The sequence below is a fragment of the Coturnix japonica genome, chromosome 1 (genome assembly GCF_001577835.2).
Source record: "Coturnix japonica isolate 7356 chromosome 1, Coturnix japonica 2.1, whole genome shotgun sequence".
NCBI classification, from domain to species: Eukaryota; Metazoa; Chordata; class Aves; order Galliformes; family Phasianidae; genus Coturnix; species Coturnix japonica.
The window spans coordinates 50,034,584-50,059,931 of NC_029516.1; the positions used below are offsets into that span (position 1 = coordinate 50,034,584).

The 25,348-nt window shown below is 41.7% G+C and overlaps 4 protein-coding genes across 8 annotated transcripts in view; 2 read left to right on the forward strand and 2 right to left on the reverse strand.

Moving 5' to 3' along the window:
- Positions 1–1,182, forward strand: part of GLT8D2 (glycosyltransferase 8 domain containing 2) — a 15,103-nt gene extending 13,921 nt beyond the window's left edge. Inside the window, exon 10 of one of the 2 annotated variants that reach the window (XM_015864355.2) lies at positions 166–1,182. In XM_015864355.2, the coding sequence (XP_015719841.2) occupies positions 166–338 (173 nt within the window). In that variant the 3' untranslated portion in view covers positions 339–1,182. The remainder of the gene's footprint in view (positions 1–165) is intronic. The other variant, XM_015864365.2, reaches the window with a different exon arrangement.
- On the reverse strand, positions 885–9,849 carry TDG (thymine DNA glycosylase). 4 transcript variants are annotated; one of them, XM_015864317.1, is made up of 10 exons: positions 9,767–9,849; positions 8,784–8,932; positions 7,887–8,116; positions 7,305–7,374; positions 6,079–6,214; positions 5,901–5,983; positions 5,728–5,822; positions 4,140–4,311; positions 3,894–4,022; positions 885–2,957 (listed from the first exon to the last, which is right to left on the reverse strand). In XM_015864317.1, the coding sequence occupies exons 2-10, from the start codon at positions 8,875–8,877 to the stop codon at positions 2,818–2,820; spliced, it is 1,149 nt and encodes a 382-aa protein (XP_015719803.1). In that variant the 5' UTR covers positions 8,878–8,932; positions 9,767–9,849; the 3' UTR covers positions 885–2,817. The 4 variants fall into 4 exon arrangements, with proteins under 4 accessions (XP_015719803.1, XP_015719822.1, XP_015719794.1 ...); XM_015864336.1 differs by having other exon boundaries at positions 8,784–8,877; positions 9,666–9,780; XM_015864308.2 differs by having other exon boundaries at positions 9,666–9,771.
- A 15-nt stretch (positions 9,850–9,864) lies between these two features.
- C1H12orf73 (chromosome 1 C12orf73 homolog) lies at positions 9,865–10,926 on the forward strand. Its single transcript, XM_015864377.2, has 2 exons — positions 9,865–10,036; positions 10,394–10,926. Exons 1-2 carry the CDS (start codon positions 9,929–9,931, stop codon positions 10,487–10,489), a joined length of 204 nt encoding a protein of 67 aa, XP_015719863.1. The 5' UTR covers positions 9,865–9,928; the 3' UTR covers positions 10,490–10,926.
- A 3,815-nt stretch (positions 10,927–14,741) lies between these two features.
- On the reverse strand, positions 14,742–24,124 carry HSP90B1 (heat shock protein 90 beta family member 1). The gene is given in 18 exon segments (NM_001323197.1): positions 14,742–15,027; positions 16,145–16,243; positions 16,735–16,890; positions 16,983–17,061; positions 17,418–17,554; positions 17,814–18,059; positions 18,255–18,524; positions 18,793–18,858; positions 18,942–19,019; positions 19,101–19,238; positions 19,717–19,833; positions 20,311–20,427; positions 21,087–21,198; positions 22,010–22,341; positions 22,631–22,747; positions 22,824–22,965; positions 23,640–23,739; positions 24,055–24,124. Coding segments are annotated over 18 exon segments (2,385 nt in total). The 5' UTR covers positions 24,104–24,124; the 3' UTR covers positions 14,742–14,997.
- Positions 24,125–25,348: the final 1,224 nt, after the last annotated feature.

Genomic DNA, 25,348 nt, shown 5'->3' on the forward strand with positions numbered 1-25,348 from the left:
AAGAGGCCTGAAATTGAAAAATGCTGCTCTATTACAGAGTTAGTTGCCTACTGACAGGTGAAACCACGCTTATCAGGCTTCTGAAAAACCAAACCAATAGTATTTACCTCATCACATAGCATCTTCAGTACTAAAAGCTGAATTTCATTCCATGTACTCATGCAGGTTGGAGTCCCGATGTCCGGTATTCAGAGTATTTTCTTCAAGAAGCTAAATTACTTCACTGGAATGGGAGATATAAACCCTGGGACTACCCCAGCGTTCACACTGACCTCTGGGAAAACTGGTTTATTCCTGACCCTTCAGGGAAGTTCAAATTAACGCGTCCTGACAGCTGATACTGAAAACACTTCAACGCATTCAAATGCTTTGGTTTGCAGTATGTTAATAGTTGGCAATGAGAGACATCAAACGGTGTAACTAACTGATCTTAGAAAATTGTTTCTTACATTTCGCCATCAAATGACCATCAGTTTCATGGGCTCATGGGTGGTGTTTTAGTTACAGAGTTCACCTTTTCTTCTTTTTTTTACTTTCAAATAAGGCGAGGAAACAAGTTTACTTTGCAATGAGATATTTTTATTAAATATTTACTGAGGTGAAGTCAGATAATGTGTTTCAATGTCAGGTCCGGTATCTGCCAGGAGAAAAACCATCTACAAAGGAAATAACTTGTGATGTTAGATGCAAGGTGTCTTTAGTCTGTCAGGTGACATGGAGCAGCTCAAAATTACAACTCAGGCAGCATTTTAGTAAGTGGAGTTCAGCTGCATGATGATCATTTTGCAGAGTTTCTCTATTTGTGCAGTCAGCATATGACATATCTTGCAGCGTATTTAGGCCACCGCTAGCAGGATGCAAAATGACACTCAAAGACACTGTGATACGATTCCTGATTTTATTGTGAAACAGAGATTTAAGACAGATTAAGAACCTCTGGGTTACTGTAATGAAAAGAGCACCAGTCCCGAGGGAGTACACAGACTGCAGTAGTGAGAGAAACGGTCATTATACACATAACTCTATTTTATACCTAGTAGGTGCCTCTGTTCCAGAAGAGACCTTTCCCTTCAACCCCAACAGGAGAGCAGTACAGCAGTTCTGTACTACTGTGCTACCTCATCAGCAGTGCTAATTACATGCTTCTAATTTTGCTGAAAAATAAAACTGAATTGTAACAAATCCCTGACACGAGGTACTTTGAGCACCTGTGAGAAAACGCCCATGTAAACAGCAATATGAGATACAGTACGCTTTAAATAACAGACAAGACAAATCCTATGCCGTTCTGACAACACACGGAGCAGCTTTATGCTGAAGCTGATAAACACAATCTTAATGCACACTTCCTTGATTTCAGACGCTCAGAATTAAGCCACGTAATTTGGGACAAGGATTGTAAACATCATGCCTGCCTCACAACAGGATGGCAGTGCGTGAGCTCAGTGTGAGCTGTTACAGCAGGATTAGCATCTACGCCAACTGACTGCACTCAGTGCAGGGCAACTGTCAGCGGCTGTGAGGAAAGGATAAAGCACCAGAACAGGAACCTCTGACCAGCACTGAGTGGGGAGACACTGCTTGTATCTATTTTTCAAGTATGTGAAGCACCTTCTCTCATAAGATCATCAAAATGTGAACGTTTTGATCAGCTTATTGCTTTTACTTCACCTCTTCCTCATGTGGTAGAAGAAGGGAAGTAGGTGATGGTTAGGCACAAGCACAGAATCTCCTTTCTTTCTCAGTTCCCGGTATTGGCCAAAGTTGTGTATTGTTTGAGCAAGTTCCTCAGAAGAAAGCTGTAGTTCCAACAGCTGTCAACTTAATTCATGGAACAGCTGCCCTTGACTTCAACTTAATACATTTTTTTACGCATAAGATGTGTAAGAAAAACACCCTCTAAGGTCTCGAAGAGAAGTTAACATAAAAAACTGCTAAAGCACAATCTTCTTTCACCCTGTGTTAACTGTACCTGACACAAATGACGTAACTGCAGGTGGGTTTTTACAGGGAACACACTCTTTCAGTTCCCTGCCATATAAACTGTTCACTTGCTAAGGTTCAGAAGAGACTAATCACAAAGAAGTGACTGACAAATGCCACAGATTTGAGAACCACTTTTCTTTTTTACAGAATTCCAGTTCCTCACACTAGAATTTAAGAGAGAAAGAGACGGAATGATAAGAACAACTTATTCTAAGACTAGAATATTTTAGGCCCTGTCCTGTGTGACACGAATTTTCCTGACCAGTGCTGAGTTGTCTCTGCTCCCTTAAACCTGACCATAAACAGACTGAGCTCACTATTCCTAACTTGAAGTGCAAAGGGAGTCTTAAAAAAGCAACATTTGTTTAAATGTGCATAATTAAAAACACCACTTTGTATAAGATAAGGGTACACTTCCATTTTCCCCCTCTAGATATAAAAGGACTATAAGATATCCAAACATTGATGCATCAATAAAAAGTATACTGCTGCTCTTACTCCTACTTACAATGTATGGAATAAAATTAACGCCCTAAAGAAATCTTCACAAACGAGAAAGCAGTTTGTCAAAAACTGCAAGAAATGGCATACATTAAATACAAAACTCATATACAAAAAAAAAAGGCTAACTTGTTTTTTTAAAGTTTGGACAGTTCCTTAAAATTACCTACTTCATCGATTTGAGCCTACCACACACTTATTTAGGACTATAATAAAATATCTAAGGGAGATAAAATACTATTAAAATGCTTCAGTTGGAGAACCGAGGTACCAATCTTGATCACTGCATTAAAACTGCAGCATGTATGCATAGCTGAGAAGAAAGAGCTCTCACACATTACTTCCCTCTTGTTCTTGCGTCATACCAGCACCGAACTCTGGAATCTGGTCTGCAAAGGACTGCGTCATCCACTGTCCATTAGGAACTTCACCAAAAGATGAGCCCTCGCAGTACTGTGGATTGCTTGGTGCTGAGAAACAAACAGAAATGAAGTATGGTTGGAAACACAGTTGAGATCAACAACTAAGACAAAGCCACACGAAACCATCTAAAAAAACATGTTTGCCATTTGTATCTTCCCTTGTACTTTTCAACTACCTACTCAGACTGCAGCTCAAACCTATTCTTATTGAATGTCTGCTTTTAGAGACCCAGATTATTCCACCCATTAGTTTTTCCACAGCACTTCTTTGAACAATGACCTCAAGGGTGGCAAAAACGTAAGCTAAGAGTCTGAACATTTAAATGAATACTTCACTTTGCAGCATTTTCTGAGTAAAACTCTTCTTCTCAAAGGGACAAAATAGGGTTAGTATAACACAAATTAAATTTCGCGTTCTCACTGAGATTAGGACTAAAAAGACACTAAAGAAGGTGGCAGTTTACTTCTGACATTATTTTTTCCTTTTTTAATTTTTTAAATTTTTAATTAGTTGGTGGCATTTTGGGAAATAGAATTCCTGGTATCACAGTTACATGTTGCCCAAGGAAGCTGTGGATGCCCCATCCCTGGAGGCATTCAAGGCCAGGATGGATGTGGCTCTGGGCAGCCTGGTCTAGTGGTTGGTGACTCTGCACGTAGCAGGGGGTTGAAACTAAATGGTTGTGGTCCTTTTCGATCCAGGCCTTTCTGTGATTCTGTAGTTATAGCAAGATTACTAGACTCATTCTTCTAGCCTTCAAACTGTATGGCCACTACACCAGCTATTCCAACACAGACGGATTACTTGGAGTGTTCAAATACTCCTCTTTCATTTGCCCCACCAAGAATAGAACAATTTCAATTATCTGTCACGTCATTCTATGACTTCATTGCTTAAAGGGTAGAAAATTAAGCGTATGGAATGGTTATAAGAAATTATACAGCATGGTTTAGAGAATGAATGTCCCAAGCACCACCCTTTACCAGTTCCATTTGAAGAGAAATTGCACTGTTCGCTTTCATATGGCGCACGATCACAGTAAGCTCCTCCATATGCTGCTTCATAACCTGGATCATATTTTTCTTCCTTGACAGCCATCTTTTTAGCATCCTCTGCAGAGAGAGCAGACCTCAAGTATTAAGAACAGGAAGTGTTCAAAGAACATTTTCACTAGAGAATATGTGAAAAATGCAACCATACATTTTAAAAGAGAATTCCAATAACTATACCTTGTGCAAGCTGTAAGTCAAAGGTGTACTGCACCTCCTGCACCTCTGTGTTTGGTGCAATGCCTTTCAGCTGATCCCTTAAGTCTTTTAGCTTTATGTAATAATGAACTTTATCTTGTGCACGAGGAAACTGAGCACATCTTGCACTGGATGATGGCATAACGTAGCACAGCTTAAGAAAAAGAAAAATAGCATTAGTGATCCCTAATAGTGCATCATGAGTAACTGACAGTTAAGCTTGTGTTATTGTTCTAATTTTTTGCACAAACATCTGCTGATACCAAAGAAGTTTCTAGGAGAGGACAAAAGGAGCTCATTTTTCCTCTCCAGCTCGTGGTCTTGCCCTAAAGAGAGGGGCTGAGTATCAGCTGATGAAGCCAAGACAATTCTCACCACTCGTTTACATGCTGTAGGAGAAATGATACAAATACGTGTTCAAGTAATTACAAGCATAAGCCAGAGAGGGAAGCACACTGCAGAACTCTGTGAACAAGTGGGGCTCATAGCCAGGAAGGCTGCAGAGCATGTGATAGCATGCAAAAACCCAAATCCAGCAAGAAAAGCATCATGAGTCAATAATTAGCCTTGATTCTTGGCCAAGCATGCCTATGTCACACATCTTAACTGAAGCCAACTTAGGTGTTTCCATTTCTGCTGACAGCCCTAACTAAAGGCTTGAAGTTAGTTCAGAAAAAAGGAATCCCAACCAATACATTTATTACAGATCAGTATTTAAGAACAAGTACTTGTAAAGAGGGTTATTCATTTATCATTTCCTACATTTCCTGCAGAAGTACTTAAAAGCAACCCAAGAAAGAAGCATTTTATCACCAACAGTTCTTCAGGTTCTGATGGCAACACTCCACCATTAGAGAGGGACAGTTTAAACCACTTAAACTTGAAGCACTAACAATTTGGGATGGATAAAAAGACACCCTAAAAACAGTTGCCTTTGCTATTAAGAACAGGTTAAACAAACCTATCTGTGATGATACATAGCTGGTCTCTTGGATACCTTCCAGCGCCAGATGCCCACGATAAACATGTACCTTCCAGTTGTAGATGCCTATCATTAATGCACTCTTCATCAGAAAACTGTTGCACCTTAAGCATCCAATTTAATTTCAAGCTGCAAATCAGCTTAAGATGACTGAGGCTGACTGAAGTGTTTGAGCATGCTCAGAACAGAAATGCTGCAGTATGAAAGCTCAATCACGGACTTCCTATTCTTTTTTCCTCAGCTGTGGCTCCTAGCATTAAAATTCAGTAGTATTAGCATGCAGGTAATCGGATGCAGATAATCAGATGGAAGTAGATGACAGTTACAAAGGCACATGTGTTTTATTAAAATTTTAAATACTCTTCAGAAAATGAACTAACCTACTAATCACAACACAGCATTTCCAAAATATCTGCCAATCTGATTAAACTGTGTAAAAGACGTGCCTGAAAATGACCCAATCCTACTTTCTCTAATTAAGTAAAAGCCCTTCACATTCCTTACAATTCGACATTACTGTAAGTGGGTGTAAGCACCAAGATTTCATTAGCTGTGAAATAACCAAAGAAGAGTGATTTCAGTACTTACAGTTTCTGTCTCTGGTACCTTGTGTGGCTGCAATCCAAATTCCAAGTTCTTAACTCTTATTCCAAAAACTTCCCTACTAAAAATTTCATAGATACCTGGAAGAGGAAGGCCAGGATGAGTGGATAAAAAAAGGCTACCAATAGAACAAACTCATTCAAAATGAAGATTCTCACATTTTCCATTGAAAGCTGCTATACGAGGTTTATACTTCTGTAATTTCTGCATCAGGATTCGCCCTCCTTCTCGAAACTCTTTACTGAAAGACAAAGTTAATTAAAACAAAAACTTGAAATTATAATCAAAACACCATTAATTCCTTAACAAGCACTATATTCTCTTGTGTTATCCTGCCTGGAGAGGTCTTTGCTTCCAGGTGTTGTCCTTTCTACCATATTTGTAAATCCAATCCCATATTTATGCGGTAAGGTGTGGTCATCCATATGGTTCAGCTGTTCATTACTCAGACCAGACATGAAGAGACACTTCCCTGCAAAAGAAGGTAGGTATTCACTTTTAAAAACACACAACAGCAAGAAAAAACACCACCACCAATAAACCATTGGCTACCGAGGCACAGTAACAGATTCCTGAAGGAAAAGCCTATGTTAGTAGAGAATCAGCTAATTTGGGGGAAACAAAGAGGTAAATACAGTAGGTCAGCTTTCTCTTACATCTTCGCCACTGCTTTTTATTGCACTTGGCCTCTCTGACAGTATCCACTGACACCTGAAAATAATATTTAACATATAAAAGCATAGTTTAGATGGTGTGCAGTGTCAGTCTCCAAGTTAACCACACATAGTTCCTAATGCTCTGACAATCTTACAAATGCTTGGATTTGTCACGGCACGTACATCTATTCTGTTTCTTGGCAAACCAGACTATTAGATTAGCTCACTTGCAGAACACTGGGAGATAATATAGGATTTACTGGTCTGCTGGGTACCAGAAACTTCTTTGACTGGACTATCACAGGGCTGCAAATCAGCCTATGTGGAGTTCCTTGTTACCACAGCTGGAATTAATCCTGCTGTGCAATACAGTGTCTTTCAACTGAGCTCACGAGTGACCTCTCTCTATGGGAACGTGCTGCAGAAAACGTTATTTAAACAGAAAAACAGGCTAAAAAACTGTCTGGAGAATCAGGTATGCGACATATGCCTGCTGGGAAATGGTAGCAGCTGCTGCTTTTTCTTCAGTTAGGAAACTCATTTAGTAGAAATGAATACACGTACAAGGAAGAGGAATTGCTGAAATACCTCCTGAGCAAAACATGAACAGTTCTGTAGTGAACTGATGCCTACTGACTTCCCCTTGATAACTCAAGAGCTAATTGTTTGATTTTTACTCCTAATGTTGCACATTAAGACGTTATTTAGTAATACAATCCAATAAGTTGCATTTACTTGACAATTCTGAATCTTTCATTTTACTCTTTATTACATACACTATTTGTTAGAAAAAGTTACGGTGTTTCAATTAAAAACACATCTCCTAAAAAACCACCCCAACAGCTTAATTTAAGCACCACAAGTTCTAACATTTCTGCAAATGCCATAAATAAAGAGAAAACATACAAAAATGGTTTCCAGGTCCAGGGTAATGATGTCCTTTGTAAGCTGCCATCAAGCCAGGGTTTATGCCAATCTGCAAAGCAAGACACAGCCCGTTTTAATGACTGGAACATGGCTTACTGTTCAGAAATGTAAGTTATAGGAAGGAAGCCTATTCTACTCTCTGATGTTACTGTCGATAAACAAAAGCACATCACTGATATCCTCCAGCATTGCTCAAAAACCTGATAGTTTTACAATGGGGTTTCACTGATGTGCAATGTCAAAAGAGCAGCCTTCTAGTGTGCTTCACAGCCACTGCTGCAGCACTTGTGGTGAGCTGTCAAGCAATGTTAGTTCATGACTATGCATTAAATGTAAGCCTCAGACTTCTCAATAAGTAGTTATGTTGCTATGACTCTTAACAGAAAACACAAAGCAGCTGTACACACTGGATGCAGTTTAGAAACATCATGGCAAGATCTTGCAAGGTGTAAGTAATATAGATGCATAATGAAGGAGTGTAAATCACAACCACTGTGGCTGGACTGTAAAACACAGCACACACACCATTTCTACTTCATTGTGTAACTGTGAGTTACTCACTATTACGATGTCCAGATCGAAGGTCAAAATATCAGGTAAAGTCTTTGTCAGAAGCTCAGCTTCAGACACACCATTAAAACGGTTCACTTTTCTTTTCACTTTAAAAGTATCTGTGATCTTTTCCTGTTTCCCTTTTGACTTGGTCACTTTTTCCTTCTTAGCAGCAGGCTTTTTAGGTTGCTTTGGCTCAGTTGCTTTGGCTTTTCTCTTCCTTCCACCTTTTTTAACATCTGAAACATAGCAAATACGTTCGTTGTACACTTCTAAGGCTACAGCATGGACATTTAAACAGCAAGAACTATGCATGTGACAGGCAACTACGCTGACTTAGGATGCAAACCAACAACAGCCTCATGACTGGGCCATGTTGTCTGAATGCTGTACACAACAACCTTTTGGAGGCAGTTTCACTTGTTTTGGAGAATATGCCAGAACATGCAAGTTTAGGTTCTGAGAAATGCTGAAGCGAATTCTAGTCTACCATTCACTCCTCAGCCTCTGAATAGGAGAAAGCATTGTTGCAAATCACATAACGTATTGAGGGCTGTGTACCCAAAGCAACAGGTCTCAGGGTAAGGTCTGAACTTGTCACGACCACATAGGAACTGAACACTGCATCAGCTGTACAGAGTTCCTTGTTTACAGAGCAGCCCAATGCACTGTGCAGCAAGGTAACATAGGAGAGCTTGAGGGTCCAAGGTTTACTTCTCACCTTTTTCATTCTTTGGTAACAAATGTTATTAAGCAAATACAATTAATTGATACTTTCTCAAAGACTATCAAGAAAATTAAACCCAGCAGCTCCAAAGCAGGTGGTTTATCGAGACAAATACATATCCAAATGTTTATTCCAAATGGTTACTAAGATTGTTAGCTCTCTTAGCCTAATCAAACTACCTTTAGGGGGTTCCTGAGCAAGGTTTGGCTCTGGAATTCTCTCTAGAGTCGGCTGCTCAGTCATGGCTTCCATGGTAGGCAGTGCAGTCATCATCTGGTGGAACGGAAACGTATAAAAAGCTTGAGCTTGCTGGAGATAAGCGTAGTATCTTAAAGAGAGAGAGAAAAAAAAGAGGCATAAATTAACTATTTAGGAATGTAGTGATGTTCCAAAGAGGCTGTAAACACCTTTATCAAGACCAACAAGCACCCAATCACATTCTCCAGCTACTCTATCAATGAGGCAGTAAATTGTTCCTAATATCCAACCTAAGATTCTCACCCTGCCAGACTTTTTGGCTCAGCTGCTGGATCGGTTCCATTTAATATAAAACATTCATGCAGCTCCTGAGCCAAACAAAACTGATGTTCAGATTTACATTAGGGAGCACAGCCGAGACCTGAGGAATATGGTTGACAACGTAATAAGCAAGGAACAGAACCAGTTAGAGCAACACGAGGGGATCTAATTGAACAATGGTCTCTAACAAGATGCCTTCCTTTAAGATGCGTTCTTATTGTATGCACAAAACCCGCCATTAAATCACACACAATTCCCACCTTCTACACACACAAGGCTTCCCCACACACACACTTCAATGCCCCGATCTCCCAGCAGCCCCTCAGCCCCCTGCGGCCTCCTCACATCCCCGCGGCCTGTAGCGGCGCTGCCCCGCCCGGGAGCGCGCACACGTCAGCGTGTCCCATGCGCGCCCCCCGCTCTGCGTTCCCTCAGGACAAGCCGGGAACCACAACAGGCCGGTCCCGTTCCTTGTCCCGGTCCCTATCCCGGTCCCGGCCCCCCAGCCGGCGAAGGTCCATCACGGCGCTGCCCCGCGCTACCTGCCCAGTTCCTCGGCCTCCATGGCCGAGCGCGGCGCCCCTCCGGCCGCCATGGGGCTATTGTCACAGCTCCCACACCCCCACTTCCCAGCCCCACCGACCTGCCGGGCAGCCGCGAAGCACGTGATCAGCGCCGGCCAATGGCAGCGCGCGATTGGGCGGGCGGGGGAGGAGTCGGCGGAACAGCAGCCGGAAGTTGCGCGTAGGAGACCTAGGAGGGTGACGCAATTCCGGCGCGCCATCGATGGAGGTGGTTGGCCGCCATGCCCGCCGGGGTGCCCTGGTCCACCTACTTGAAGACGCTGGCTGCCAGCATGATGGCCATGTTCGCGGGAGCCGAGGTGGTGCACCGCTACTACCGGCCTGACCTCGTAAGTGCTACCGTAAATTACAGCATTTATAACAGGGAACCGAGTCTCTTTCTCTGTCACCGAGAAGAAAAACATTGACAGCGATGTCAAGCGGTGCCTTGCAGCTGTATATCCAACAGCCTGTAAACGAACCGTCTGTGCTTCTCTCTCCTCCTTTAACTCAAAGCACGCCTGGAAACGGGAGTCACATTCCAACAACGTTACAGGTCGATGCTGAAGCTGTTCTGCTTGCAGACATCAGTTGCTGTGGGAGATGCAGTGGCACTTTGGATTTGATGCTGTCTCTTGCAGTGTGTTTTGTGAGATCAGCTCATTTTTTCCTTCCACAGCAGTGACGTCTGTCTCTGTTTTTAACAGAGTATTCCTGAAATACCCCCTAAGCCTGGAGAGCTGAGAACGGAGCTGCTGGGTCTGAAAGCGAGGTCAGAAAAAGCTGAAGCGTCACAGCACTGACTGCAGCTTGCTTTCTGTGTGTGAGAACTATGTAGGTTGCTCCAAAAGTAATGCCTGTTTATTGCCATGGAGTTAACAACCGATGCAAGAAGCACAGTAAGAATTCTAGCAAATTGCATGCTACAAAGCACAGCACCCAGCACCTCTGGCATCATGGACCAGCATAATGGCACAGGAGGCGTTACTTTTGGAGCAGATTGAATAGGACAGCTGGAACATTTGCTCAACTCTCTCAGCTGCAGGAATCCATATGTGAAATACTTCAGCTTTCTTGAAAGCAGAATTATATGTGGCGTACATTAAAAATAAACTTATGATGAATTCTGCTAAGAATGTAATATGTTTTATGTCAAAACGTACAATTTTGTTTAATCCTGATTTGCAATGTAAATATTCTTCAGAATAAAAAATGTGTACTTGTGTTTGGCCAAGTCTAATGGCGTTTGAACCTTTTAAGCTGATGCCTTCGTTTCAGCTGGGATCATCTTGTTCCTACTAGCTGCTATGCTTATTTTTGATGTAAGATGCAAATAATGCTGGTAAGTTGCTGAATAGTGATTATATCAGGATTGTTTGGCTTCTGCTGCACTGCCAACAAGAAGCTGGCATTATATGAGGAGCTGGGAGAGGATACAACCAGGACAGCTACCCCTAGGTGCCTAAAGTGTCGGTGTTTGGCTTCCCAGGAAGGTGTTACATATAATGGTCCTGATCTCCTGGAGGCAGCTGAGCAGCACCCTGCTGATTGGAAGCCATAAAGCCCTTGTTTTGCTTTCATGCACTTTTACTTCAGCTAGTAAATGGTCTTACATCAATCCAAGAGACCCCTTGCTTCTACCCGTCTGATTCCCTTCTCCCCCTTCCACTGAGAGGCTGTGAGTGAGCAGCTGCATCGTACTGAGCTGTACCATGGTTAAAGCACAACAGCTGATTAGCAAGGAGAACAAGTTAAGCCTATAGTAAAGTCAAGTTCTATGGCCAGGCATTAAGGCCTAATGAGCTTATCTGTTCTTCTGTAGTAGAACCCCACTGAGCTGTTAGCATTTCCCACCTCTATAGACTACACAGCTCAGTTTTGTTCAGCGTAATCTAGAACGCAATACTAAGAATGGCAGCATGGACAAAATGAGTGTCTTCACTAGAGCACGCACAACTCCTAATACTGGTTAACTGCCACAGCAGCAGCTGCATGGGCTTTGTATTACTGACAAGAAGTCTATTTTGGGCTACTGGGTTGTTTTAGTTGAAACTGAGTACAGTTACAGATCACACACAAACTATGTATATGTATGTACTCCATTACATATTATGGCTGATTTTGATAGCCATGAACGTTCAAAACTGATGTAGCAAATACAGGTTTACTGTTCAGTCCTCACAGGGTCTCCACAAAGTTTTTATACCCAGAACTCAGAAATAATAAATAGCACAAGGATCTACAAACAGTTGTTCCAAGTGTTTTTTACACCTGTTCCAGCTGTGAAGCATATGGTATTTTTACATACACTTGTTTAAGGTGGGATCTGTTTTCTTAAGGAAAAAAGCTTGATGTTTAAGTTCTCCCTGTCACACAGCTGTTTGCAGCTGATCATCCAGAAGAGCAAGTGAAGAAGGATATTATCCTCCCTTCCCCCATGGAGTTCATGCTGCAGCCTGAGCTATGTGTCACTAGAGCACAGTCAAGTTTATTAATGAAAACAGCATAAAGGAGGTACTGGTTCCATCTCACACACTGAGTCCAAGTAAAATCAATCCAACAGAAAACATTTTACTAAGCTCAGCTGCAGTGGGACTTCTTTCACTGCATCTAAACAAAGGCAAAGAGGAGATTGACGCTGCTCACCTCAGCACATTTGAGAACAAAGCAACAGTTTATTGAAGAAAGATGAGGCAGTTCAACAGTATTTTGTTCCTATTCCAACTGACAGCATTCAGTTATCCCTTTGAAGAGTCAGGATTTACTAAGTCTTACCCTGAGTTACTGTCAGACTATTACCTCCATCATCCTGCCACTGCCTTACATCAGGAAATACATTCTACTTCAGATCGAAGGGCTGCAGAAAGCGTAATCATACATTCAGCTCTCTTTTTCCACATGGCTTCTGCTGCTAATGGAAACAAAACAGCACGGAGTACATTTTAGCTCTTGGTGGAAATCACTGCCTCGAGTGCCCATCTAGTAGCAGCAAAGCTGTCTGTATACCAGGTTTGAAGAGCAGCGGTAGCACTCTCCTAAAACAGTACAACTACTGCAGGAAAAGAAATGGCCTCAGTGTTGACTGCAAAGCTTTTTCCAGCAGTGAGACCATTCTACTGAGTTGACAGAAATAACTAAAAAAGAAACCAACCCAAACCTTAATAACCACATGCCTGTGCCTATTAATAGCAAACGCTTGTCATTTAAGGGTAAAGAAAGCATCCGGACCACAGCCATATTGCACATAGTATCCTCACATGAGGAAGAAGCACAAAGCGTGACTATGAAATGCTCTCTTCATTATTTCTAAAATGCAATCAGGGCATCCTAGAACCAACCAATGCAATGAGAACTTCAGCCATGGAACAGAGCAAAGTTTGTTTAGAGTCTACAAGGAGTTAACAAATTAAAGTAGTCGAACAATCCTACACTTCTAGAAACATCTGTTAGATTTCTGAGCTGCAGTAACAGACATATAGAAAACCTTAGTCTCAGTTGCTGCTCATCATGTCAAACACAATGTTTCTTACACATTAATGGATGTTTGAGTTCTTATTTCAAGCTATTATGTTCCAGATTCACAAAGAAATCTTTTAGGAAGCAGTAAATCAAAACCTCAGAAGCAGCTGATTGTTATGGAGCACAAAATGAAGCTACACCTGGCGTACTAAGAGGGCCATGCCTTAAGTGCTGCTCAAAGGAAAACTACAGTTGGTACCTGCTGGAATAGCACTGGTTGTGCCATTCAGCTTCCTGTAACAGTACACAACTTTGTACTTAAGACACTACTGCAGTGAGCAAAAAAAAAGAAGCAAAAACCACTTCTTTCACTCAATAAATTAAGCTCCTGTACTAGCATTAAACATCATATTTTATTAAAGTCAATGCCTCTGAATAAGCCCTAATTTGGTAACACCACACTAGTATATGGTATTTGTACTTATTACATGGAAACAGAATGCTTGGGCAACACAGAAACCTAGAGAAAGCAAATGGAAAGATAGAAAGCAACCTCTTCAGCTTATTGTTCAGACGCCTTACCTAATTAAATTTTACTTAGATTTCAAGACTTGAATTTTACTCTTTCACCTGGCTGGTTAATGACTCTACTGAATCAACTCACTTGTAGAGCACTACTCTGAAGTGTTTTCACAGAGGAAGGCTAGTAAAGTCAATGTAAACACTGTCCACCAACCCTGTGAAGGTTTGTTTCAAAAGCAGAGGCACTAGTGAGAGAATGCAGTGCTTTATCTAACCGCATAAAGATAATACAACGTATAACAAGGCGGTTGCCCCCAGTTCACACTCTCTACATTTCATAGTATTTCATTTGTTGTCAACAGATTTAGCTTGTGTTAAATTAAGTACTTTCAGTGGTTTGTCACAACAGTAGAACAAGAGTTCAACAACTTAGTGCCAAGAACTTCAACGTTAAAAAAATATACGTATAAAGTAGGACTACTGTGTAGCTGTTAGGAAAGCTACCTGAGTTAAAGGCAGGGTTACTGCAGTGGAACACAGAATAATCTCCCAGATAGCCACACCCAGTTGCTCTTCAGACCCTTCAAGGAAGTCACCTTTGCTCGACTCGGCAGTGAAAGCTACCACTGCCTGTTCTGTGGAGTGCAATCAAGACACACAATCCAGTACTAACTGTATTTTACATTGGTTTCAGAGAGCCTGCTACAATCAGCACTTAGCTTTTGTGGAAAAGTAACTTCGTAAGCAAAGCTTCAGTTCCAGCACTATTTTTAAACACCCCACCAGGTGACAGTAGTTACGCAACTTCTTAAATATTTACCCTACCCGGGTTTCCTTACAGCTCCCAGATACCAAGCATACTTGGACTGAACAGTACAAGCTGGTTAATGCAAAACCCTGCCTTCAGCGTACACTTGCTGAACACACAGCAAGCAGGACTGTGGCTGTACCAGTGTGGAGAGACATGAGGACAGCAAACTGGCAGTTGTATCAAGGACCTGAACACTCAGACCATCCCTTTAACTCTATGTAATACTGTGGAAGATGAACTTAGGTAAAATTTAGAGGTACTGGTGTTTGGGAACATTTTATTTTGTACATGACAAGATTTTACACCAAGTCAGTTAAATAATACAAATTTACATTCGTGAGGAATGTTTTTGTTTTTTTTTTCTTAGAAAAGTCAACTTAAAAAAAACAACAAACAAAACAATCTCCTTTGCCCTTAAACCCCACACCATCCCTCAACCTTTTACAGTGGAAAACAAACCAAAATCTAATTCACATCCTTCTCTTGACCTCCCAGTGCAGGACAGTAGGCGAGTGCAGTTTACAGTTCATCTTTTACATCTGTGGATTCCTGTGAAGACAAAAAACAAAGAATCAGAACCTTGCGTTTTACAAGTGCCAATGGTTGCAAGAGCTGCCTTAGATTAACTACTGTTGCCACTTTTCAAGGCATTACCCAATAATGCAACTTTTGAAGGTGAAAACATATGATGTTCGAACGACTGAACATCGTGTCTTGGCTATTGAAAGTGGAAAAAAGCTACGTTTGTTCCAGTGTCGCACATCTGTAGTTGACTACTATTTATCTTCACTAATTTCTTCACTATTTTTCAGGTAATGTTAGCACTGTTAATAGCCCTATTCTATTTGACTACAGCACTGAGAAGTTCAACTACTTCCAGTGAACAGTCAGAAACCTTCATGTAACATGCAAGTATCCTCACCCAGTAAGTAGAGCACATAAATTACAGAATCACCAAGCAATCACAGTACTAAGGGAATAACGTAGTCCTAACCCTATACAAGTCCCTCATTACTGCCATTTCACATCATGTAACTGTGAAAGTGCAGTTTAATAGCATCAAAACCAATGCAACAGCTACAGTAAGTATAGTTCTTCAAATGCATTCTTAGGAAATCTGACAGCTAATGGTAGCTGAACATCTCTCACAGCTTTCTATTTGTGCAAGTTACAGGACTCTTCCAAAAGCAACTTCAGCCAGCACATAGAGCTGGGACTCCATAGTGACTTTAAAATTCATGTCACTGAGGAACTAATACTGGAGAGCTCAGCAAAAGGAGATATTGTTAGAACTACAGACATACCCCAAAGTGAAGGCAGCACTGCTCTACTCTGCAGTGCTGTCTGAAATCTTAAGGATTTCAAACCATGCACTGATCAGTTTATTGATGGTATTTTGCCTACAGGCTGTGGAAACCCAGCAGGTATCAGGCAGGAGATCTGCTACTATATTCTTTAACTTGCTCCAAATACTGAACATACTTATTGGTTGTTTCTTTTTTTACAACATCATTTATTAAGGAATGATAAGTCATCTGTACCATAGTTTTTCAAGAAAGATTTGGAGAACCCAACACTAACAGCTGTGGTTACAGAAGACCAGTCAACAGATAAAACTGTACATGTAAAAAAAAAAAAAAAAAAAAAGCCAGACTTGAGATCTTACCTTTTGTGTTTCACTGTCTTCAGCATCGGCATCCACCTCTTCTTCATCTTGCTCTGCCTCCTCAGCTGCATCTTCAGGCTCTTCAGGTTCTTCCTCCACCTGGAGAAGGGGACACAAACATTTTACTTGGTATTCAGAACCTGATTTGCATACATTGTTTACCAGTTGCAAACCAGCTAAATACAGGCTATTTAGCTACTGCCAGATTGTAGCGTATGGCCCACAGTACTTGAAAGATAAACCAGGTTCTGTTTAGCACTGACACATTATCACGTTCTTCCTGGCAGGATACCCAGCACATGTATGTTCCTGTACAGCATCACAGGAAGACACATACCAACTTAATATTTTTTCTATCAATAAAATAAGTACATGTATGTTTGGCCTCTAATTTACTTCCATAAAACCACCACACAAAGACAGGGCAATTCTTGAAAAGCATAATGGAAAAGCACACTCCAGAACAACAACAAAGAGGACACAAACATGAAGCAGACTCAACTGGGATCCTGAAACCAGGTGATAGCTCATCTTAGAAAGCAGATACCTACGTCCATTGTCATCTGCAAGCTGTAAGCAACCCAACTAACCTTTGCATCCAGGTCAATGTTTAAACTCAAACGAAGCATCCTTTCTATTCTGTCTCCATATTCCTTTGTGTCTGGTAACATATATCCCGATCTCAAAGTTGCAGTTTCAAACAACACCACTGCAAGATCTGAAACTGTTTTGTCATCTTCATTTTCCTAATATGGAAGCATCAAAAAGAAACAACAAGTTGTTAATTAAGCTGTGCACAACTATGCAGGCAATGTTTCACACTACTGGTATTTTTTACCTTAACTCGCCTCAGCATGTCTTTGATCAGTGGATGTCTGGGATTTATTTCAAATGTCTTCTTCTGGCTAGCATAGTAACTGGAAAGAACAGAAGTCACATCACTAAGTTTTGAAATATCAGGCCCAGCTACACCCTTAAACCCACATACACTAATGACAACCACAGTAACAAGTTCACCCCCTCTATTACCAGCTAAACACTGAAAGCATTGGAGTTGTGCTAAGTTTTTGCTCTCATCATCAAATGAGATGTAAATACCACCCATGAGCCTTGCTCAGAAAGTAGTTCTACATACTAGGTTGTCAGATGTTGCAACCTATCTGCAAGTGACCTTAAAAATCATCTGAACCAGATGGAAGCCTGGTGTGATCCCACCAAGGAAGGAAGGCCATCAACCGCATTTCACATCTGCTGCTGTGTAACTGAAGCTTACTTTGTAGATATGTCCTTCCCAGTTTGGTAAGCCTGAGCCTTCATGATTCTTTCCATGTTACCAGACCATCCATACTGACTAGCCACAAGTGCACATGGAGACTGTGTTAAACGTTGAGACAGCACAGCCTTTTCAATCTGTGGAAAATATGTTTGTATTAGTTCACAGCACCACTCCTATAAAGCAAGCAAACTCAACTGTACTTCAGTACTTTCTGAAAACTCTGAAATGACATTCTAACTTACTGCCTTCCCAAAGTGAGTTTTTAACACATCTATTAACCCAGAGAAAAGAGACCTTACTGTCAGCTCTACATCCCAAGAATTTATGAGACACTGTACTTCTAAATTTACCAATATGAATTTGTAATTACCACATGTAATGTGACATTTGTACCTTGTCCTTCAGAGCTTTGTCTTTCATCCAGTTCAAGAGTGGTTCAAATTCCTTCTCCAAGGCTTCACGACTCTCCTTAGACTTCTCACTTTCCTCAAACTTAACTCCTTCCTTTGCTACATTCTGAAACCTCTTGCCATCAAACTCTGGCAGAGCCTGAATGCAGTATTCATCTACAGGTTCAGTCAGATAGATCACTTCATAGCCCTTTTTCAGAAGGCGTTCAACAAATGGTGAAGACTCAGCCTAAGATGAGAACAAGTTGTCAGTTTAACAGTGTTGATGCCAGAGGCTACTATTTAAACTATAATACAAGGAAAACTGAACCGCAGTAGTAATACAAACATGGAATAGCCACATATACAATAAATACAGAAAGCTCATTATATTATTCATACTTAGCAAACTGGAAGCTGTAACCCTTTGTCCTTCCTCACGTACCTCCTTTCTGCTGGCACCTGCCATGAAATAGATTTTGTCTTGTTTCTCTTTCATTCTTTCCACATATTGATCAAGGCTTGTAAGGTTACTTTCATGATGGGAAGACTGGAAGCGAAGCAGTTTAGCCAGTCGTGTACGATTGGAATGATCCTCAATAACTCCAAGCTTTACATTAGTGCCAAACTCTTTCCAGAACGTGTCATTGTATTTTTCTTCCGCAATTTTCTTGATCATATCAAGAGTTTTACGAACAAGCTTCTTTCTGATCACCTACAGAAAGCAATGTCAGGTTATAACAATAAAAGCCCTCAATTCAGCCTCAGTACAATGAATGCATTCAAGACACTATTCCCAATTTAGAAGTAAGTAGAAGTAATCTGAATGAAGCTTGGGCTTACTATAGAGTTAGGAATGTGAAATTAAAGTATTAAAAACAGAATTAATCAAGCTATTTATCTCCTAAATCTTATTAGTCACCTATTCATTTAAAATTAGTCCCTTATTAATAATCCAAGATATGTGAGACCATCTATCTTACCTTTAGTAACTTATGCTGCTGAAGTGTTTCACGTGATACATTCAAAGGAAGATCATCAGAATCCACCTAATTGAAAGAGAAACTTTTTTAGTATAGCTAGCAGCCTTTGGATGAAAAACACACAAATGCAAATAGGGGTTAATACTTACAACACCCTTAACAAAGTTAAGATATTTGGGCATCATGTCATGGAAGTCATCAGTGATGAACACTCTTCTAACATACAGCTGAATTAGAAAAGAAAAAAGCAGTTATTACTTCCTTCATTTTCATGACGAATCATAGCTATAAGCATTTGCTTGCCTTACCTTAATGAAATCACTTTTTTTGGATCCATATTCATCAAATAAGCCACGTGGAGCAGAATTCGGAACAAACAAGATTGATTTGAAAGTTACTTCCCCTTCAGCAGTAAAATGGATGTAAGCCATTGGATCATCGTGTTCCTGTAAAGAGAATTTTTTTTTAAAAATCCATGTTGGCCGAGTATTGGCAAATCAATACTCTCCCATCCATAACATGATGTCACATGTTGCTGCACAGCTAACTGTACTTTGTGAGAAAAGAATTCCAAATTCTACTGGGTTACTCATACAGAAGTGTGAGATCTACCACACCTGCTTATAAAAACCAATGTGATAACAATAGCCCAGTGAGCAATACCGCAGAACATAGTTCTTAACATCACATTGTATTTACGTGTGAAAACAATGAGTCTTCTGTCTTTCACTACATACAACACAAACATCAATACTCTCTCAAACAAGATGAAAAATTAATTTGTCAGTACTTAAGTATAACAGCAAGCTCCACACAAGTTGGAATACCACCACCTACCCCCCTGAGACCCAGGTCAGCATTATCACACCACCCTCACCAGCAGTAAACCACTCCTTCCGAACAATCTCAAGGCTTTAAGCTTACCTTGGAAAATGTTCTGTAAAAAGCTTTATATTCATCCTCTTCAACTTCTTTAGATGGTCTCTGCCAGATCGGTTTAATGTCATTCATGAGCTCCCAATCCCAGACGGTCTTTTCAACCTAAGTATACATCAGGATAAATATTCATTCTTAGTTCAGCTTTTAAGTCAATTAAAGAAACTCCACTTTCAAGTCATAACAGAACAGAAAAATACTTGTTTATCAACTAGACAACAGACCAGGTATTCCCATCCAAATTTATGCATTAGTCTGAGTGCAAAGGAGCAGAAAGCAAATGCACACTTCAGTGTACCCTATGCACATTTTGCACTACGGTACTGTAATTTCTATTCTACTGCCATTCTGAGATAAGCTTTCCAGTAGAATATATGAGCTACTCAGTCAGTTCCCTCAAGTCCACTTCTAACAGTTCACTGCATGAACTCCCAAAGACTGAGTTAATTCCAGGACAACTGCCACTCACCTGTCTTATTTTCACACAAGTTTGATTTACCATCATCCTCCCCCCTCAATGTCAGCTTAATGAAAACTCCCCAAATCTCCATCAGTTACAAATCCTCATCTCAGAAAACTTACCTTCTTAGTTTTTGGTTTCTTCTCTTCCTCCTCTTCTTCAACCGCGGCTTCATCGTCAGTTTCTTCTTTCTCCTCCTTTGCTTCTTCCTCTTCAATGGGTTCTTCGACAGTCTCCGTCTAAAGAGACAATTGGAAGTAAGGAATGTTTAGCTTCCTACCAGGCATCTTCTAGCATTCTCTCAGCACAAGTTAAACTAGTGTTGAGAGATCAAGCTATCTGCCCTCCCACAAACATTAGTCAATAGACAGCTACCTTTTCTCAGCTACATTTTTTGTAAATGCATGCTATCCTGCAGGACACTGTGAGGTCACTGTCCTCAACTTTCAAGACCTTCAGCATGATTTCAGGTTAGCACTACACCAAGAAAACCTCCTAAGAAGAAACCTAAAAGTTGAAAGGCTGCCCTGCATTCAAGGATACCTAAACATGACCCTGCTTAAAAGCTTAACAAGCTTCCAGCTACTAAGCAAAGCCAGTGGAAAAAACATCTTTCATAGTAAACTGTCCAATCCTGCTTCTTTAGTAGAACTGAGGCATAACAAATCAAAGTTTCTTTAAATATGCCATTTAATAATGCATTAACTTCTGGACAGCATACAGCTAATAAAATACTAGCCAGTTCTTTCTTCCCACTGATTTTAAAAGACCTGAAGAATGAAGAGTCGAGAAATAAACCAGAAGACATTCTATAGCATGCTTACACTCTTGAAAGATCAGGCCCTTTCAAGACTTATGACACACAGCTCATAGCATATGTTTTGTTAAATACACTTACCTTGCTGCTCCACACATATATGGGGAAGTTTATGAACTGTGAGTATTTCTTGACTAGATTTTTAACAGTGTCCAACTCAAGATAATCAGATGCTTCTTCCTTCAAGACAAGGCTGAAGAAAAAATAAAATAAGTTAGAAGGCTACACAAGTATTTTCAATTAGTTTTAGAGGTGGAGATGCATTTTCCTACTGTTGCAGCTATACTGATTGAAATTTATGCAACTGTAACTGAACTACTCAGTGCTCAGCTATCTTAAAAATACAGCCTCTGTTCTCAATACTGCAACCAAAAGAGATATTTTGATGCTCATACGGACCATGATGTAATCTCACTGACTTCATCTTGGACCAGAGCACCAAAATGAACTTTTTCCTGCCAACAAATGGCACCGTCATGCTGGTGTCCTACCTTTTATTGGTAGAAAGTCCTGAAAATGATTTCAGGACTGAGTCCTAGAAGGCCCAGATCAAACTGATTTACATGCTCACAAAAACATAGGAAAATACATGGCTTTCAAATTACACCTAACCTGAAACTTGCATTAGATGAGTCTGATTACTATATATAACACAATCAGTTTCAAAGAGACAACTCTACAGCCACTGAATAGATTTTGTTGTATCACAACTTCACAACTGCACTGAGAAACTCAACCTGCAGGCAACTGCAGCTGTCCGGAACCACTTGCCAACAACAAGCTGTCAAGGTATTCATTGCTTTCTTCATTCTGTTAGATGGAATGAAGAACTGCATTAGTGCATTAACACTCCATCTTCTGCATGCAACTAGTTGTCCGGATGTTTCTGTTCTACTGGAGAAAGCTACAATCCAAGAACTGAAAAGTACATGTAATCACAATGCTCAAGTCATCCATGTACTGCAGATAAAAATAATTCTTATCCAAGGAAACCTAATACTTACGTTATGGTTGTACCACGTCCCAGAGTGTTTCCTCTTGGATCATCAATCACAGAGAACTCATTTGAATCTGACTCCCAAATATGTTGGGTATCATTGTTGTGCTTTGATGTGACAATAACTCTGTCTGCTACCAAGAAAGCAGAATAAAAGCCAACACCAAACTGGCCAATTAACTCAGACGTTGACTGGCTATCATTCTGCATTTCAGTCATCTTGTTCAGGAATTCACTTGTACCAGACTTTGCAATGGTACCAAGGTTTTTAATCAACTCCTCTTTTGTCATGCCAATACCTGTGTCTGTAACATGAAGCATGTTCTTCTCTTTATCACACTGAAAAAAAATAAGAAGAGGTAGTGTGACTTCATTTTAAATCTTAAGAAAGTACACTGCCTGGAAAAAGGGTTAAGAGTGCTAGCTATTCAAACATGACTGTCAGCAAAAGCTACTATTACCCAGATGAAAACAACAGTGGTATTTGATAAAGCTCATCGCTAGGGTCCTGATGCATCACTGTTAAGCACTAAACTGAATAAAGTAACCATGCACCAACCTTTTAAATCCCCATCACTGCTCTTTGCTAAGAGCATCAATAAGGAACTACATAACTAATGTTTCATACCTTGATTTTAACAGTGAGCTCCTCATTACCAGCAAGAGCATTCTCATCAGTCAAGGATATTAAGCGTATCTTATCCAAAGCATCTGAAGCATTTGAAATAAGTTCTCTCAGGAAAATCTGAAACAGAAACAAGTTGTCAGGAACTCAAGAACACAAACAGTTCTAACAATTCTAACGTGATAAAGATACTAACCTCTTTGTTCTTATATAAAGAGTTAATAATAAGCTTCATCATTCTGTTAACTTCTGCTTGGAAGGCAAACTTTTCAGATTTTTCTCTGATTTCTTTGATCTGGGATGCATTTAGGCCATCTAGCTGGATAGCTTCTTCTTCTCTGTGAGAATAATGAAAACCTGTCAAGCAGCCATGCCTACATACAATTATCATTAATTTTATGACCTGGCAACAGCAATAACGGTCCAGTGAAGGCAACAACAGGATCCTTCGCCCTGTCCCAGACAACATAAATACAATAAAATTAAATGAGATTTACAATATTATCTACTCTCACTTGCATACCTACCATCTAAAACTTGAGCAAAAACCCACATATGTGGGTAAAATTATTTTACTTGTAAGAAATTCAGGTAAAACCACAATTATGTTACAAGGACAGCAATCTTCAACACATGGTATGCTACACAGGAGTTTAAGTCATTTGTAAGCATAGACCTTTTCAATCAGCACATCGTTAATATCACTTATATTCTTAGACGCAAGAATAACTCTCTGCCAGTGTATGCAATTCTCATGCAGCTATTGCAATTAGATGACATCAAGCAGAATATTTCTGAATCCAAGCTCTCAAGCTTGCCCCAGTACAGAAGAAGCAACAGTTCTTCCCTTGAGTACCTATTTCTCAGAACTGACTGGGCTTTGTTTTGGAAAGACATTACACCCCCTCCAGTCTAATCTTTGAGAGATTAAGCATTACTGAAGCTAGAATACTCTGAAAGCAAGAGAAAGCCTTAATGCCACAAGTAGCTTAGCAGCATCCCTGTTACTCACCTCTGAACAACTTCATCATCAGTTCGGGATCCTTCTCTGCTTTTACCCAGATCTTCCTCCACGGTCGCATCGACATCCACCTCCTCAGCAGTCACCGACGCTGGATAAAACGAGCAATGCTGCATCCGGTCGCAGCTCTACCAGCATCTGCGCCCCGTTCCTGATGAGGCCGCATCCCCGCCGGACCCCAGCCTCACCCCCAGTTACGGCGCATGAGCCGTGAGCGGCACACCCCTCCCCCGCTCCCCTGAGGCGCCTACAGCGCTGGGATGGAGGCAGCGCTGGCTCCCTCAGGGCCCAGCAGCAGCGTCTCTCATCCAGAGGCCTTCATCCCCTCAGCTAGCGCTGGGCCGAGCGCCGCTGATGAGGACACCGCCCCCCCACCCGACGCTTCCAGAAGGACTAGAGCACTTACCGGCCAGGAGAAGCGTGCATGCCAGAGCCAGCACCCACGCTGACTTCATGATGCCGCAGCTTGCTGTTGCAAGAGAAGAGCGGCCCAACACGCCCTGCCCTGAGCCGTACAACGCCGCCGCCGCAAACTCCCGCACCGCCGCCGAGCCCGCTAAAGCGGTGGCGGCCCTCCCCCTCCGCCTTATCAACGCGCTCCGACGGACGGCGGGGGGAGCTCTCCGCGCGTGGCCAATGGCAGCGCACCACGCCAAACATGCAGCCAATAGAGAACGTTGGCATGTGGGGCTTGGGGCTTTCACTGCCAATCGTGGCTTTCCATGTGCGGTTTCCTGCGGACGGAGCGTGGCCGGCGTCGATTGGCCGGGAGGAGCCGCGCTCGGCCAATCGTATCTGCGGGGGGTTTAACCGATACGGCCGGACGTTGTTTTTTGCAGCGGCCGACCCGTCACCGTCCCACGCCGTGGCCGGTAGTGGCAGCTACCGTGGCCGCGGTCAGCAGCGCTGAGGGCAAACTCCGCATGGGCACGCCGGGCCCGAGTGCTTCCGGGAGCACTCGGGATGTTAACAGGGGACCCTGTTGCCACGGCAACAGGTGCTTCCGGTCGCGTCGCTCGTAAGGCCCGGTGACGGGCGGGGCTGCCGTGAAGTACGGCCGCTAAGCGCGAGCGACGTGTCGTGTCGCGATGCATGCCGGGAGCTGTAGTCCGCACTGGAGCTGCGCACAAATGGGCGCCATTACAGGAGCTGTCCCAGGTGGGCCGTGCTCCATGTTGTAGCCTCGGGTCGTGCTGCCCTATGGTGTTGAGTCTCACAGCCAGGGATGATGACACCACCGCTTCCCTGGGCGTATGTTCCCGTGCCCAACCCCCTTTTCTGTGTAGAAATATTTTAGATTAAACCTGGTGGTCTCAAAATCTGGGTTACTTTATGGCCACACAGTGTATGATGTTGGTTTTGAAGGAGATATGGAACTGTTAAATCTGCTCTGTGCTCTGAATTTAGAGGTCAGGCTGGCACTGTTTGCTTTACGCAGATTACACAGTTTGCTTTATTCAAAGCTGGGCTGTATCACCCAGGACACAGGTGATAATGTAGGGCTGGGGCAGCCATGGGCGTAACGCTCTTGTGAGGAGACTTCTAACTCTTTGCAGAGAGGCTGGCAATTGAAAACAACTAATTCCACTGAACACTAAACTCACAAAAACTGTTTAGCTATTTTAAAGCTATGAACATGTTGTGCTGGCTGTTACTGCTACTTAAAAGAAGTCTGAATATCACCATTCAGGGTTTAATAC